The sequence below is a fragment of the Euleptes europaea genome, chromosome 1, assembly GCF_029931775.1.
Source record: "Euleptes europaea isolate rEulEur1 chromosome 1, rEulEur1.hap1, whole genome shotgun sequence".
Classification (NCBI taxonomy): domain Eukaryota; kingdom Metazoa; phylum Chordata; class Lepidosauria; order Squamata; family Sphaerodactylidae; genus Euleptes; species Euleptes europaea.
The window spans coordinates 11,444,824-11,461,324 of NC_079312.1; the positions used below are offsets into that span (position 1 = coordinate 11,444,824).

Here is a 16,501-nt window from a genome sequence, read left to right on the forward strand (position 1 = left end):
CAAAAAATTGGCTGCCTTTGAAGGCAGAGCCACACACAGACAAAGCCCAAGTGCAGGGCAGAAGTGGTTTTTTAAAATGCACTGGGGGAAAAGCACGAGTGAGAGTAAAACCAACACTGTGGTGGCAGCTGCCCCTGAAACATCTGCACTGCCAATTAGATCTCCAATGGACTGCTGGTCAGAAGCCCTGCCCCTTTTCTACCAACACTTGGTGTTGGCAGACACCAAGGTGCCTGTGGGCACCATGTTGGGGACCACCTTATTTATACAGTGTTATAGTGCTCTCCCCTATGTCGGTTCTTTGAGCTAAGGTATTCTTTCCATACTCTGAATATACATAAAATCAAGCTCTGGGACATAAAAAGATTCTAAAACTATCCATAAAACAGACTTCAGACTAGAAGTAAACAATAAAAACAGCTGGAAAGATAACCCCCTCATTAAATTCTGGGTTTAAAAAAGTATTTTATTTATACCTTGAACACATTTCTATGCTGCCTTTCCACCTGATCAGGGTCCCTAAGGCAGTGAACATAACATCAAAACATTTGACCAGTTAAAAACATTTAAAATTATAAAATAATTCAATAAAAACACATAAACAACACCAGAACGAGGGAGAAGGGCCAATAACCATTATTGTGGGCATAGGATTTGGCTTGCAGCCTAGAAGACAGTCAAGCATGTAACAGATGACTCTCGAGGGGTCAATAACCATTAGTGTGGGTATATGATTTGGCTTGGAGCCTAGAAGACAGTGAAGCACGTAGCAGGTGAATCTCAAAGGGCCAATAACCATTATTGTGGTTATATTATTTGGCTTGGAGCCTAGAAGACAGCCAAGCATGTAGCAGGTGAGTCTCGAGGGGGAGTGCATTCTGAGGGGGCTAACACAGAAAATGCCCTGCCCTTAGCTGCCACCTTCCTCACCTGTGAAGGTGGGGGCACAGAGAACAGGGCTTGCGAGGCTGGGGAGACAGTCCTTCAGGTACCCTGGCCTCAAGCTACTGAGGGCCTCAAAAGTAAGAACCAGTACTATGAATTGTCTTCAGAAACAGATGGGGAGCCAGTGCAACTCTTTCAGCATGGGTGTGTTCCGATCCCTGTAATCAACCCCTCACAAAGGGCTGGCCCTCCCTTTTGGACCAGCTGAGGTTTACACATCATTTCCAAATGCAGCCCCACGTACAGCACATTAGGATAATAGGATGTGATCAGAGCATGGATCACTGTGGCCTCATCATGCTTTGTGAGGAATGGCTGCAGCTGGTTTATCAGCCAAAGCTAATCAAAAGTGCTATATGCTATGAAAGAGATCTGAGCCACCAATTCTGACTTAGCAGAAAATCCCTTGCTGCAAACAGAGCAGCTACATAGCTTTTGGCATGTGGATCTGTCGATGCCGTTGAAGGCGGGAGCGGAAACTGAATCTCTTTCCACACTCTGAGCACTCGTAAGGTTTCTCCCCTGTATGGATTCTTTGATGCTTTAGCAGATATGATGAATGGCTAAACTTCTTTCCACACTCAGAGCACTTGTAAGGTCTCTCCCCTGTGTGGATTCTCTGATGCACAGTGAGGCCTATGCGGTGACAGAAGGCCTTATCACACTCTGAGCACTGGTATGGTTTCTCAACTGTGTGGATTGTCTGATGCCGCTGAAGGTGGGAACTGAGGATGAATCTCTGTCCACACTCGGAGCACTCATAAGGTTTCTCTCCCGTATGGATTCTTTGGTGCTGCCGCAGTGATGAGGCCCGAGTAAACTTCTTCCCACATTCTGAGCACTGAAACGGTTTTTCCCCTGTATGGAGTGTCTGGTGCTGCTGAAGGTGTGATGCTCTTCTAAACCTGTTACCACACTCTGAGCATTGATACCGTCTCTCTACTGTGTGTTTTCTCAGTTGTGCACTAAGGTTACTAAAGTTATTTTCAACCTCTGAGCATTGATTTGGATTATCTGTGTGGATTATCTGATGCTTATGACGGTGTGATCTTCCACTGTGCCTGTTTTCACATTCTGCAGCTTTTTTTGGCTCTTCCCTTGTGTGAATTCTTTGATGAGAAGTAAGGGTTGTTCTCCGACTGAAGCTCTCTCCGCACTCTGAGCAATTATAAGGTTTTTCCATTGAGGGAATTTGTTGATGTAAAATAACGTTCGTGCTCTGACTGATGCTCTTTCCAAACTCCATGCTTTCATTTTGATTTTTCCCTGTGTGGATTCTCAGGTCAGCACGGATGCCTTTGTTCCTTCTCTTTTGGGTTGCCTTTTCTTTTTGTACTAGGATTTCCTGGATGTCCCATCGTTGGTAAGGAATGGGGTTATCTTTCCACTCCACCATGTGGCTTTTCTCCTGCCTCTCTTGTCCATCTTGATTGCTGATGTCTTCATTCTTGCATTTTTCCAACAACAGAACCTGGATCCCCCCATCATTTTCATTCTCCTGCATATCACCTGCTTGAAAAAAGGCAGAGAGATCCAGTTACCACCCTGCCAAGAAGCCATGACTCAAACAGGTCCCTCCTAACTGATGTGTGCATATTTTGTTGCCTTTGTCAGAACCTGTTTCCTGCCTCAAGTGCATGGCAGGTCACACCTTTTGCCCAGCCAGGCCATATGATGTACATTCCCCCCTTCCTCTCCCTTAAATGGGAATGCATTCATATCTGTTTTACAGAGAAATGTGTGGGGGTTCTTCCTCCACCCTTACACTGGACATGCCATACCTGCTTTTCTTCTCTGGTATTCATGGATAAACACCAAATGTTATCATAAATTGCAGCTTCATCATGACCTGCAGCTGCATATCACTGAGAGCCTGCATGGTAAGAGTGGCAGACTCTAATCTGGAGAACTGGGTTCGATTCCCCACTCCTCCACATAAAGCCTGCTGGGTGATCTTGGGCTAGTCACAGTTCTTTCAGAACTCTCTCAGCTCCACCTATCTCACAAGGTGCCTTTTATGGGAAGAGGAAAAGATTGTGATTGTAAGCCACTTTGAGACTCCTTAAGTGGGGTATAAAAAACACTCTTCCTCTTCTTCTATATTTATTTTATTAAATTTATATCCTGCCCTCCCCAGCAAAGCCGGGTTTTTGATGGGGTGAAGCATTGGTCCTACAGCTGTTCTGGCTTATGATCATTGCAAATGTGGCTACCCGCAAGCCATGGAGTGAGAACCAATGCCCTAGAGGAAATATGTGATTTGGAAAGCTGACTCTACTGGCATTGTGTCTCTACTGAGCTCCTTCCCCAAACTGCTTTTCTCAGGAATGTACAGGAATTTCTCAGGTTGAACTGGCAAGCCTACACTGCAAACACTTTAGAAACAAAGCAACTCACTTTAAAGTCTTACTTTTCTGGCCCTTTCCATTGCAAAATCATGAATGATCTCCCCAAAGTCAAGTTCTCTTGCAGAAAAGCCTTGCTGGTTTTGAAACATTGGGAGGGATCATAGGTGTTGATAAAAGAGTACTCTTTCTCCCTCTCCCAAAATACTAGAACTCAAGGGCATCCAATGAAGCTGATGGGCAGCAGATTTAGGATGGACAAAAGGAAATACTTCTTTACACAATGAGCGATTAAAATGTGGAATTCACTACCAGAGGATGTAGTGATGGCCACAGGTACTGATGGCTTTAAAAGGGGATTAGACAGATTCATGGAGGAGAGGGTCTATCAGCGGTTACTAGCCATGGTGACTGAAGGAAACCTCCACATTCTGAGGCAGCAAACCTCAGCCTTGGCCTCTAGGCCTTGTTTTTGGCCCTCCAGAGGAGCTGGTTGGCTACAGTGAAACAGGATGCTGGACTAGATGGACCACTGGTCTGACCCAGCAGGGCTCTTCTTGAGTTCTTATGCATGTTTTACCTGCTTTTGGTTCCCCTCCTTACATTTCTGGTTGCCTGATTTGAATTTACAGCAAGAAATGGCAGTTTGGTTTGTGTGTGTGTGTGTGGGGGGTAGGTAATACAGATATTTTTAGGTCTCTAAATCCAACCAGCAGTTAACACTGCCCCCCTTACTGCCCCTAGGAATCGGTGGCCCTCCCTCCTCTCTGCCCCTCAGCCACAAAAACACATTTCTGTTTGATTTAAAGAAGGGCTCACAGAGGGCTGTGTGTTGGTGAAAAATATTTCAAATGTTCTGAAATCTCTGAATCGTATACAGGTTCACTTCTGAGCATAAGTTAAGGTGCTGGTCTCGATCAAGAGCGAGGCCTCTTCCGTGGTAGCCCCAAAGTGATGGAATTCTCCTCCGATGAGAAGTTTTTCCATCACTTTTCTGCAGTATTAAATTCCTGCTTTGCACTGTTTCTGTCTCATATAGTACTTGCATTTTGAATTTTGACAAACACCTTGTGAATGTTTTTATTAAAAGGCAAGCTGGTGACCTTCCATATGGAAGCCCCGTTGCTGCTGCATTGGTAGCTGCAACACCAACCGGGAAATTGCATGTGCTTATCCCAACGTAGAAACCTCCTGTGTCCGTCTTCCTGGCTTTTCCTCTGCTGTGTCCCATTCACCACTTCGGGTTCCTGTCCCAGACATTGTGATCTGGATTGCCTAGGCCAAGGATCTGGTGCCTCAGTTGCTAGGCAAGCCCATAGTAAGGACTGTGATCACCTGAGATTTCCCGAGATGTCAGTCAGCATTGTCAGATTGTAGGAAATTTCACTCCCATCTTTTAAAAATACTTTTTGTATTTTTCTGCAAGTCTGGCTCAGCTTCAGAATAAGCCTCCCCGATCCCAAGTCCCAGAAGGCCTCCTTACCAACCAGGCTGGGCTCTCCATCCTCCTCTTCCTTGACAGCCATTAAGGGATGCCTCTGCTCACTCTCAGATGGAGCCTGGCCTGCCTCAGAGCCACTCCCAGCTGCCTCCTCCAAGGGCACCTGTGGTGGTAGAGAGGGATCCTTTCAGGGCAGAGTGACAGAACTGGATGATGGGGGAGAGAAAGGGAAGGGTTTTGCTCCCTGCCCCTAAGCTTAGCAGGTCCACTGCTGTGTGAGAAGGAGAAATCAGGATGGGGTTTCTTCAATTAATATACCTTTTGAGAAACACCTTTTGGGGCCAGAATTGTAAAAGGAACATGGAATCAGCCTGATCCTCAAGGAGGTGACAACAGACCACATCATCACTCCATGGCATTCCCCTTCTGCCCCGATATGGACAGAGATCTCAGCTCCTGCTCCACCCCAGGCACTCCCGCACTCAGGACCCGCACAGCAACAAGGCCTCACCTGTTGCTCCTGCCTTGAGAGGAAGTCCTCAGCCAGGGCCACTGCCTGGGAGCAGGTCTCGGGGCCTCTCTCCCTCACCCAGCTCTGGATCTCTGGGGGCAAGATGCTCAGCAGCTGCTCCAGGATCAAGAGCTCCAGGATCTGCTCCTTGCTGTGATTTTCCACTCTCAGCCATCCAAGGCACATTTTCCGCAGTCGGCTGTAAGCCCCTCTTGGCCCCTCGGCCTCCTGGTAGCAGAAACGCCTGAACTCTTCACGCTGCTTCTCTCGGCTTAGGGCATCCCCTTGGAAGATGGCTGCCTTCACCTTCCTATAATCCTCTCTGTCTCTGACATCCAGATCGTTAAAGGCCTGCTCAGCTTCTCCACTGAGAGCTGGCAGGAGTCGGGTCGCCCACTCTTCCTGGGGCCACTGACAGGCTTCGGCTACTCGCTCAAAGGAGGCCAGAAAGGCCTTGGCATCCTCCCAGGGGGAAGGATTCTCTGCCAAATGTGTGATTCCCCACCCAGTTTTAGGGTTTTCCACTGTCCTGAGGAACTCCTGCCACTGGGCTTCCCACTGTGCGAGGGAAAGGGAAACCTCCCCTGCTTGCTGATGCATCAAATCTCCTGGTCTCCTTCGAAGGAATTCTCCGATACTTCCAGTCTGAAGAACTTGTGGGGCTTTTACTATCACCTTTGGTGCCTCCCCTGAAGTTGTCCTTTGCCACTGCATTTTCATGTTGGATGATCACTTGATGAGGTGTTTCCTATGGAAAACTGTAACAACGAATTACAATGTTCTAGATTTGGCTTCTCCCTGTACAAAAAACAGATAGAAAAAGAACATAAGAATTGCCATCCTGGATCAGACCAAAGGCCCATCAATTCTAGCATTTTGTTCACACAGTGGCTGACTGGCTGCCTCTAGGAAGCCCACAAACAGGATGACTGCAACAGCGTCTTCCTGCCTGTGCTCCCCAGCAACTGATACAGAGAGGAATATTGCCTCTGTAAGTGGGTGGAGTTGGTGTCCCTCATGACCAGTAGCCATTGTGAGTAGTAGCCATTGAGTCCTGTCCTCTATGAATGTGTCCACTCCCCTTTTATAGCCTTCCAAATTGGCAGCCATCACTGCATTCTCTGGCAGTGAGCTCCACAAATTAACTATACACTGTGTGAAAAAGTACTTCCTTTTATCTGTCCTGAATCTCTCACCCTTCAGCTTCAGTGGATGATGCCAGGTTCTGGTATCATGGGAAAGCAAGGAAAGCCCCTCTCTGTCCCCTCTCTCCATACCATGCATAATTTTATAGATCTCTATCTTGTCTCTCCTGACTTGCCTTTTTTCCTAGCTGAACAGCCCTACATGTTTTAACTGATCCTCTCACAGGGCAGCTGCTGTAACTGGTGCGATGACCAGAACTGTACAAAGTATTCCAAGTATGATCTCACCATGGATTTATATAAGGGCAGTAGGATAGCAGCAGTTTTATTCTCTATTCCTTTTCTAATTATGGCCAAACATGGAATTCACCTTTTTCACAGCAGTTTCACCCTGGGTGAACATTTTAATCCATCTATCCACTACCACCCCAAGATCCCTTTCTCAGTCAGTCGCTGCCAGCTCAGATCCCATCAGTGTATATTTGAAGTTGGGATTGTTTGCCCCAATATGCATCAGTTTACACTCGCTCACACTGAATCTTGTTTGCCATTTTAATGCCCATTCCGCCAGTTTGGAGAGATCCTTTTGGCGCTCTTTGCAATCTATTATTGTCTTAACTACCCCAAATAATTTGTTGTTTTCTGAAAACTTGGTCACCTCACTACTGATCCCTAACTCTAGGTCATTTATGAACAAAAGCACCAGTCCCATTATAGATCCCTGAGAGACCGCTCTGCTCACATCCTTCCATTGTGATAAGAGACCATTTATTCTTACTCTCTGCTTTCTGGTTTATTAGCTAATTTCCAATCTATAAGAGGACTTGTCCTCCCATCTCATGACTGAAGTTTGCTCAGCAGCCTTTGGTGAGGGACTTGGTCAAAAGCCTTCTGCAAGTCTACCAGCTCATTCCTGTCCATATGTTTATTGACACTTCAAAAGAACTCTAAAAGATTAGTGAACCATATGGGTCCTTATTCAGCAGGGCTTCCCCTTCACTATGCTTGGGAAATTTATCTTTAATAATGCTTTCCATCAATTTACCTGAAACAGACACTAAGCTAACAGCTTGGAATTTCCTCCGTTGTGAAAACTGACCCCTGATTCCTACTCTCTGCTTCCTGCTTTTTGAGCCAGTTCTCAATTCATAAGAGGACTTGTCCTCTTATCCCATGGCTATAAAGTTTGTTTACCAGTCTTTGGTGGGGGACTTTGTCAAAAGCCTTTTGGAAATTCAAATACACAGTGTCCACAGGCTCATTCCTGTCCACATGCTTATTGACACTTTCAATGAACTCTAAAAGGTTATTGAGTCTGGACCTACCTTTGCAGAGGCCATGTTGGTTTTTGCTCAGCAGGGCTTGCCCTTCTATGTGCTTGAAAATTTAACTTTAATAATGCTTTCCATCAATTTACCTGGAACAGACATTAAGCTAACTGGCTTGAAATTTCCTGCTCTCCAGAGATCCTTTTTTTAAAAATGGATATTGCATTGGTCATTCTCCAGTCTTCTGGTACAGAGGCTGTGGGACTCATTGCATATCTTAGTTAGAAGATTATCAATTTCACACTTGAGTTCTTTAAGAAGAACTCTAAGATAGATACCATCTGGACTCAGTGATTTGTCAGTTTGCAATTCATCTCTCCCTTGTCACCATGGTTTGTCCCAGCTCCACATTCTCCCCTCCTGAAAACATCCATTCAGGAACACATATTTGCCTTATATCTTCAGCAGTGGTATTGCATCCTCTTTGTGGGTTTCTACTAGCAATATACCTACGTTAAAGCTACATTATAATAATTTTATATACATTTTTAAAAAATTCTCATTAAAATGGTCTGAATTTATTTTAAAGGTTGGAATCAGAACTTTTCTCCTGGTCAGTCCTGTATGGACACAGATTTCTTCTGAAGAGCAACAAATTTGTCACATCTCCAACAAATCTGTCGTATCTCCTCCCTCTTTCCGTCTTTACCTTGTTATTCCTTGTTATTCCTTTCCCTTCCTTTTCCTCTCCCCCACCCCTTTTTGTCCCTTCCTGGTTGTTCTCCCTATTGTTGGTATGAGCTTTATGAGGGTGCTGCCTTTATTTTATATTTGGTCAGGATTTTAATGTTACCCAATAGGCTGTATAGGACATGCATTTTTAACCGTCTATTTTAAATGTTATTAGCTGCCTTCAGCTGGACTTCAGACAGGAAAGGACGGGATAAAAATAAAAATCAATCAAACAAATGGCATTAACTCCCTACAGAGACTTGCACGAAGGTACCTTATACCAGGTAAGGCCATCAACACCACCACTGTCACTGTGGTGTCCAGTATATCCTAATCATAATTTTTTGCTGAATAAGTCCCAACTTAAGATTCATGGAGAGAGCAGTTATGAACTTTAAGGCCATATCCCATTGCATTGGCAAAACAGGGTGATCCAGCTCCTTATTCCATTCATTTCTGAGATTCTGCATATTATATTTATTAACTGAACCCCAAGCTGGTTTGCCAGCCGAGGAAGCCACCCCCCTAGTCCTGATCACTAGGTGGCTGCCAGCGACCCCCCTCCGGTCTGTAGCAGGTTTTATGACCATGAGAGGCAGGGCCTGCTTTACCAGGTTGATACTTACATGCACACTTTGTATGAGAGACCAATACAGCCCAGTGTAGAACAACCTACAGGTATTCTAATTTGAAAATTATACATCCTATACACATGCCTGGACTTGTATAAAATTATCTATCTATATATGGTAATGCATTTGTATATCACTTGTGTGTGCATTATATATATTTTTATTTGACCACTGATGAAGCCCTGAAGGCTGAAACGCATATGGTCAGTGTGGTTTAAAGCTATCAACCTTATGAGTTACTAGTATGCTTTGTTTTATCATTTTTAATCTTTTAAATCTGATTTAAGCACCTAAAAATAAAAATATTTTTCTATTATATAATTTTACCTTCTCCACCCAACCTTGGGTACCCAGCTTTCAGGGAGGGCATCTTGGCCATCTTCTGGGCATGGAGTAGGGTCACTGGGAGTGTGTCTGGGGGAGGTAGTTGTGAATTTCCTGTATTGTGCAGGGGGTTGGACTAGATGACCCTGGTGGTCCCTTCCAACTCTATGATTCTATGATTCCTCTGGGCCAGTGGGGGGGACACTGGCAGCCGCCCACCATAGGTGGAGAACACTTTCTTTAGTTCTGAGAGGACGTAAATCCCCGGTTTTTTTTTTTTAAGTTTCAGATTTTTCTGCAGACCTGGGGGTCCCCTAAGTCTGCAGAAAAAGCTGTTGGGGGGTTGTGGATTTAAGTATCTGCAGCCAGGGAGCACACTTGGGAATTAGTTATATAGACAGAGTTGGAAGGGGTCATACAGGCCATCTAGTCCAACCCCCTGCTCAATGCACGATGAGCCTAAAGCATCCCTGACAAGTGTTCATCCACCTGCTGCTTGAAGATTGCTAGAGAGGGACAGCTCTCTACCTCCTTAGGCAGCCAATTCCACTGCTGAATTACTCTTACTGTAAAATATGTTTTCCTAATTTCTAGCCGGTACCTCTCTGCCCATAATTTAAATCCATTATTGCAAGTCCTATCCTCTGCTTTCAGCAGGGACAGCTCCCTGTTCTCCTCTAAGTGACAGCCTTTCAAATACTTAAAGCGAGCAATCGTGTCCCCTCTCAACGTCCTCTTAGGAGCGGCAGCTTACAATGCACTATTTTCATTTCTGGTTTTTTGGGCTCTCAAAACGTAGCCCATCCAAGAAAAGCTGAACAAAAGATGAGTAGTAGTAGATTATATATTAAGTTCTCAGCCCAATAGCCCTTGGACAGCAAGAGAAAATCTTTGGGACGGAAGTCAGGATGGCCCCACAGACACTCCCAGGCTACAAAGCACCCATACACCCCTGGCCAAGCAGGGCCTGCCCACCTGGGCTGCATCACACACCTCCTCCTGCTTCAAAGGAATCCCATTGACCATAACAGGGAAAAGATTGTTTTGAGAAAAATGAGACAAGGAAGCCCACACGTATTATTCCTTTTCCAGGGCATTCACTTCGCTTTTAGTCACTGGCAGTAAAAGTGGGCCCCCAGAAATTTCAGGCGCCCTCCTCTCTTTCAGATTGGGGGTGGGGGGAGTGCACCACCAGCTCTGCCCCCCATCCCCCTGGGCATCAATCCAGCGCCCCCTCCTGATACACCAGATCCGGTGCCCACACCAAAAGCCCTTTAGCAGGCGGTCCCTTTAGCAGGGACCCACAGGGTGGGGGTTGCTCTCGGCTTGCAGGGAAACCCAAACCTCCCTCCTGCTCCTTGGTGGAAACCCAGCCCCAGTCGCCGGCAACCCTCCTTGGGAGTGGAGAAGGGACCCACTTGACCGCCTCCTTCCCGGCCCTGCCCTGCACGAGGGGCCCAGAAAGACCCCCCCCCTTCCCCTCCCAGGGCCGCCCAGCCCCAGGGAGCTTCTCCCTCCTGCCCCGCCGCTCTTTACCCTTCCAGGAATCCCCCACCCCGGTCCGATCCAGCCTCAGTCCTCCAGCTCCCCAAAGGCGGAAGTTGGGAGGACTTGAGTGTTTCTCTCCTCCCTGTGCATCCTGGCTAGGAAACGCAGCTCTTTGGTTTTAACCCTTTCTAGTCCTTGCATTAAAAAAAAAAAACCCCTCACTGTTTTAATGAATACAGCTTTTATTTATCAGCGACCCACAGCGCTAAACCCGTAGGCTCTGGTAAAGCCAGCCACAGACAGACCGCCGTTGCTTCGACCCTATGTATGAAAGTCCTCCAAAATGTCCTATCTTTGACAGCCTTGTTCAGATCTTGCAAATTGAAGGCAGTGGCTTCCTTTATTGAGTCAATCCATCTCTTGTTGGGTCTTCCTCTTTTCCTGCTGCCCTCAACTTTTCCTAGCATGACTGTCTTTTCCAGTGACTCTTGTCGTCTCATGACGTGACCAAAATACGACAGCCTCAGTTTAGTCATTTTAGCTTCTAGGGTCGGTTCAGGCTTGATTTGATCTAGAACCCACGGATTTGTTTTTTTGGCGGTCCGCGGAGTCTGTAACACTCTTCTCCAACACCACATTTCAAAGGAATCTATTTTCTTCCTATCCGCTTTCTTCACTGTCCAGCTTTCACACCCATTCATAGTAATAGGGACTACAATGGCATGAATTAATCTAGTTCTTGGGGGCCAGGGACATATCCTTACGCTTCAAAATCTTTTCTAGCTTATCCATAGGAGCCTACACAACACAAAACACTGTTGCTGTATGTAGGTTTTATTTTATTTGTTTTTTATCTTATATTGTGGAAATGTACATCCAGTGTTTTTTTCGTTTAAATTTTTTTTGGGGGGGGCCAAGAGAGTGGGGCCCTAAGCTATAGCTTGTTTAGCTTATACGTAAATCCGGCATCTTCCCGGGAGTCGCGCCTCTATGTGTGTGTTAAGTGCCGTCAAGTTGCTTCCGACTCATGGCAACCCTATAAATGAAAGTCCTCCAAAATGTCCTATCTTTGACAGCCTTGTTCAGATCTTGCAAACTGAAGGCTGTGGTTCACACCCTGCCTTTCTTCACCCCGCCCCACTCCCAATGCAGACCCAAAACATGTCACGGCAGTCTCCTTTCTGTCCTGTCCCCCACTTCATCCTCACAACAGCCCTGTGAGGTAGATTACGCAGAGAGAGTGTGACTGGCCCAAGGTCACAAAGCAAATTTCCGCGGCAGACTGGGGATTTGAACCTGGGTCAGGAACTGCAACCACTACACCGACACAGGCTCTGATAGATTATGGAAGCTGTAATATCTAATTTGTGCTGTAAGGGAGGGGCTATTTTCCACTCTCCCCCCCCCCCCCCGCAGTTCTACCTTCTTTCTCCCAGCTTCTCATGTTTCCACTGCAAATACCATACTGGAACTCATCTGGGCCAGAATGTTCTGATTCTGTTCATTTTGGGATCTGTAAATCCCATCATGAAACAGGCGGTCAGTTTTGAGTGCAGAAGGCCACAAAAAGAGTCTTAGCTTCCATTGCAAATATCAAGGAAGGAGGGGCTTTCAACGTTGACTGCGAGGTTTCAATTTTCTTCATTTTTCCCACCGCAACTCCAACAATCATTCTGATGCCAGGGGCCAGCTTTGAGGCTCTTTGCTGTATTTGCAGAGGAGTTAGGTCTGCCACAGTCAATCGTGCAAAGTGGGGGTGGGGAAGGGTCCAGAAATAACCTGGGCAATGTTCCTATTCCCTACATTTGGGGCAGGCCACTCATTATCATCCTGCTAGTGGCCAATACTGAGATTCCTACCTTTCTTGTCGGATGAGTAATGCCTATCACAGATGGATAGATGAATCCTTTTATTGTTATGGGCTAGAGGCGTGTCTGCTCATTCCACTGCTGATATTTAATGGTAGTTTGAACAGTGAATGAGCAGCTCTACCTAGAGTTGCCATCCTAGAATTACAAGTGTTCCCTGTACTACACTGATCTGTTCCCTGGGAGAAAATGGTTGTTTTATTAGAGGTATGGTATAATACCCTGCTGAAGTCCCTTTCCTCCCAAGGCTCTGCCCCTAAATCTCGAGAAGTTTCCCAACCTGAAGTTGACCCTAGCTCTGACTACTGTCATGCATCGATACTGCATGAAGTAACAGTGTCAGATAACATCTTTTTCTAGACAAAATTAGATATATGACAAATGCTGTACCCCTTTCTTCCCTGGGGGAACCAAAGTGCTTGTAGTGTTCTGTTCTCCATTTCATCCTTGCAACAACCCTCTGAGGTAGGCTAGGCTGAGAATGTGCGTCTGGGCAAAGTCAGCCAGCAACTTTCAGTGGCGAAGTGGGAATCTGAACCCTAATCTGCCAGTGGAGATGGTGATGGCAATAGGCGTAGACAGCTTTAAAAGTGGATAAATGGTAGGGTTGCCAAGCTCTAGGTGAGGCCTGGAGATCCCCCAGAATTACAACTGATCTTCAGACTAGACCAATTATTTCTCCTGGGGGAAATGGCTCCTTTGGAGGGTAGACTGTATGAAATTATACACCACTACAATCTCTCCCCTCCCTAAATCCTGCCATCCACAGGCTCCATCTCATAGAATTATGGAGTTGGAAGCCATATAGTTCAACCTCCTGCTTAATGCAGGATCAGCCGAGAGCATCCCTGACAAGTGTTTGTCCAGCCTGCTTAAAGACTGCCAGTGAGGGGGAGCTCACCACCTCCCTAGGTAGCTGATTCCACTGTTGAACAATTCTTACTGTAAAAAAAATGTTTCCTAATATACAGCCAGTACCCTTCCTTCCACAATTTAAACTCCTCCTATGACATCTTGCAATTTGGATGGACGAGCGCAAGCATTATCCCAGTTTTCAAAAAAGGAAGATGACCCACGAAACTACAGGCCAGTCAGTTTGACCTCTGTCCCAGGAAAGATACTGGAGCGGATATTAAAGATTGCAAGTTGTCATACTTCCACTGTACACAGCATTGGTCAGGCCGCACCTTGAGTATTGTGTGCTGTTCTGGAGGCCTCACTTCAAAAAGAATGTGGACAGAATGGAGAGGGGGAAAGGAGAGTGACGAGGATGATCGGGGCCTGGAGACCAAGCCCTATGGCCTATGAGGAAAGGCTGAGGGAGTTAAACATAAGAAAGGCCCTGCTGGATCAGACCAAGGCCCATCAAGTCCAGCAGTCTGTTCCCACAGTGGCCAACCAGGTGCCTCTAGAAAGTCCACAAACACCCAACAGTGGTTGTTGTAGGTTATCCGGGCTATGTGACTGTGTTCTTGGTATTTTCTTTCCTGATGTTTCGCCAGCAGCTGTGGCAGGCATCTTCAGAGGAGTAACACTGAAGGACAGTGTCCCAACAGTGGGCCTATGGCCTGTTTTCCCTCGCATTTGCACCTCACATATCTGAAGCTTTTCTTGTAAAGAGCTTCCCTGGCCAGCCTCAGATCACTTTGAGCTTTGGCCTCTCTGATGGCTACTGCAAATACTCTTCTTTAAAAGTATGTCTTTGCCTCCATTTCTTGAACATTTCTTTTTTCTCCCTTAGCTTATCATGGAGTTCTCTGTTCATCCACATTGACTTCTTGGATCCTCTACCATGTTTCCTCCTTGTTGGAATAATGAGGGTTTGAGCTTGCAAAAGCTCTTGTTTTAGGATAGCCCACCCTTCCCTTGCTCCTTTCCCTTCCAGCAGTCTTGCCCATGGAATGATTCTCATCATGCCTCTGAGTTTATTAAAATCTGCCCTACCAAAATCTAACAGACACATGTGGCTATGAGTTTCCTTGGTCCCCCACAACAAAAGGAATTCTAGGAGGACATGGTCACTTTCCCCTAAAATCCCCACCACCTTCACCTCATCTACCATCTCTTGCCTGTTGGTCAATATTAAGTTGAGTATGGCTCCAGGAATTTCCTAACCCGGTATTTACAACCCTAGCTTTGCTTCCTGAAAAATAGGTGCAGCAATACTGCATGAAGCAATAGCCTCTGAGATCATCCTTTCCTGGCAAATTGTAGGCAAGGGATCCCCAAGCATTTTAAACCTGTGGGCACCTTTGGAATTCTGACACAAGATGGTAGGTCAAACCACAAAGTGGCTGCTGCAGGAGGCACAGCCAACCACAGGTCGAGCTACCTGCACACAGGAAGCCTAATTGCACTGCTAGCCATTATACAGTTTTTATATTGAGCATATTTATTGATGTGAAATAAGATTCTAATTCTGACTAATGCTGTTCCCAAACTCTATGCTTTTGTTTTGATTTCCCCTGTGTGAATTCTCATGTGAACACTGAGACTGTCAGGCCCTTGCTGCTAGCAGGGGTAAAGGCTCTTGACATGAGCAGGCCATCTGGCTACACACCAAGTCCTTGGTTCCCATGCCTGTAAACTTTGTGTACAGTTTCACTCTTCCTTTCTCACAGCTGCGCTGGATGTTTAGTCTGCCTGCCCTGGGAATAGCTTGTCACGGGGATGCTTAACTGGGTTTACCATTGTAGTCTGTAATGCTTTTAAAACATGTAATCTATTTCCTCATTACCAACTTTACCTGAATGTAAGCAGTCAGCTCTTAATCTGTCTTTTTGCTCCTAATAAAGTATTACTCCTGTATTATTATTCCTGTAGCCAAAAGAAAAGAAAAACCTCGATGGATGTCTGAGGAAACTCTTAAAATTGCAGGAGATAGACAAGAAGCAAAAGTAGAAGGTGACAGAAATAGAATCAAAAGTCTAAGTGCAACGTTCCAGCGACTAGCACATAGAGACAAAGAGACCTATTATAATAACCAGTGTAAAGAAATAGAAGAGAACAACAAAAAAGGAAGAACAAGAGATCTGTTCCACAAGATCCAAGAAATCAAAGGTAAATTTAAAGCACAGTTAGGCATGCTGAAAGATCAGCATGGAAATACATTAACTGAACAGGACAAAATAAAGAAAAGGTGGGAACAATACACTGAAGAACTATACAGAAGAGATGAAAGGATAAAAGATTCTTTCCAAGAAGAAACTTTTGAAGAAGAACCTACAGTTTTAGAAAGTGAAGTGAAAGCTGCATTGAGAGCAATCGGGAGAAACAAATCACCAGGAGCAGATGGGATATCAATAGAGCTATTCCAAGCCACAGAAACGGAGTCCATCAAAATCTTGACAAGAATATGCCAACAGATATGGAAAACAAAACAATGGCCCACAGACTGGAAACGATCCATATACATTCCAATTCCCAAGAAAGGAGACATCAAAGATTGCAACAACTATCGGACCATTGCATTAATTTCTCATGCAAGTAAAGTGATGCTCAAAATCTTACAGCAAAGGCTGTTACCATATATGGAACGAGACATGCCTGATGTTCAAGCTGGTTTCAGAAAAGGAAGAGGCACTAGAGATCATATTGCAAATATACGCTGGTTACTGGAGCGTACGAGAGAATTTCAGAAGAAAATCTTTTTGTGTTTCATAGATTACAGCAAAGCTTTTGACTGTGTGGATCATGAAAAGCTATGGCTGGTTTTAAAGGAAATGGGTGTGCCACTACATCTGATCGTTTTGATGCGTAACCTGTACTCTGGACAAGAGGCCACAGTTAGAACAGAATATGG

At 45.6% G+C, this 16,501-nt stretch overlaps 1 protein-coding gene across 1 annotated transcript; it reads right to left on the minus strand.

Moving 5' to 3' along the window:
• Window positions 1–910: 910 nt before the first annotated feature.
• LOC130490265 (SCAN domain-containing protein 3-like) lies at window positions 911–5,962 on the minus strand. Its single transcript, XM_056864128.1, has 3 exons — window positions 5,243–5,962; window positions 4,774–4,894; window positions 911–930 (listed from the first exon to the last, which is right to left on the minus strand). Exons 1-3 carry the CDS (start codon window positions 5,960–5,962, stop codon window positions 911–913), a joined length of 861 nt encoding a protein of 286 aa, XP_056720106.1.
• Window positions 5,963–16,501: the final 10,539 nt, after the last annotated feature.

Excerpts from the sequence above, each read along its gene's own strand:
- LOC130490265 (XM_056864128.1), bottom strand. The coding sequence starts at position 5,962 with ATGAAAATGCAGTGGCAAAGGACAACTTCAGGGGAGGCACCAAAGGTG. Across the intron at positions 4,895-5,242 it reads TCTCAAGGCAGGAGCAACAG|GTGCCCTTGGAGGAGGCAGC; the intron begins GTGAGGCCTTGT and ends CTACCACCACAG. Across the intron at positions 931-4,773 it reads TGGAGAGCCCAGCCTGGTTG|GTGAGGAAGGTGGCAGCTAA; the intron begins GTAAGGAGGCCT and ends CCACCTTCACAG.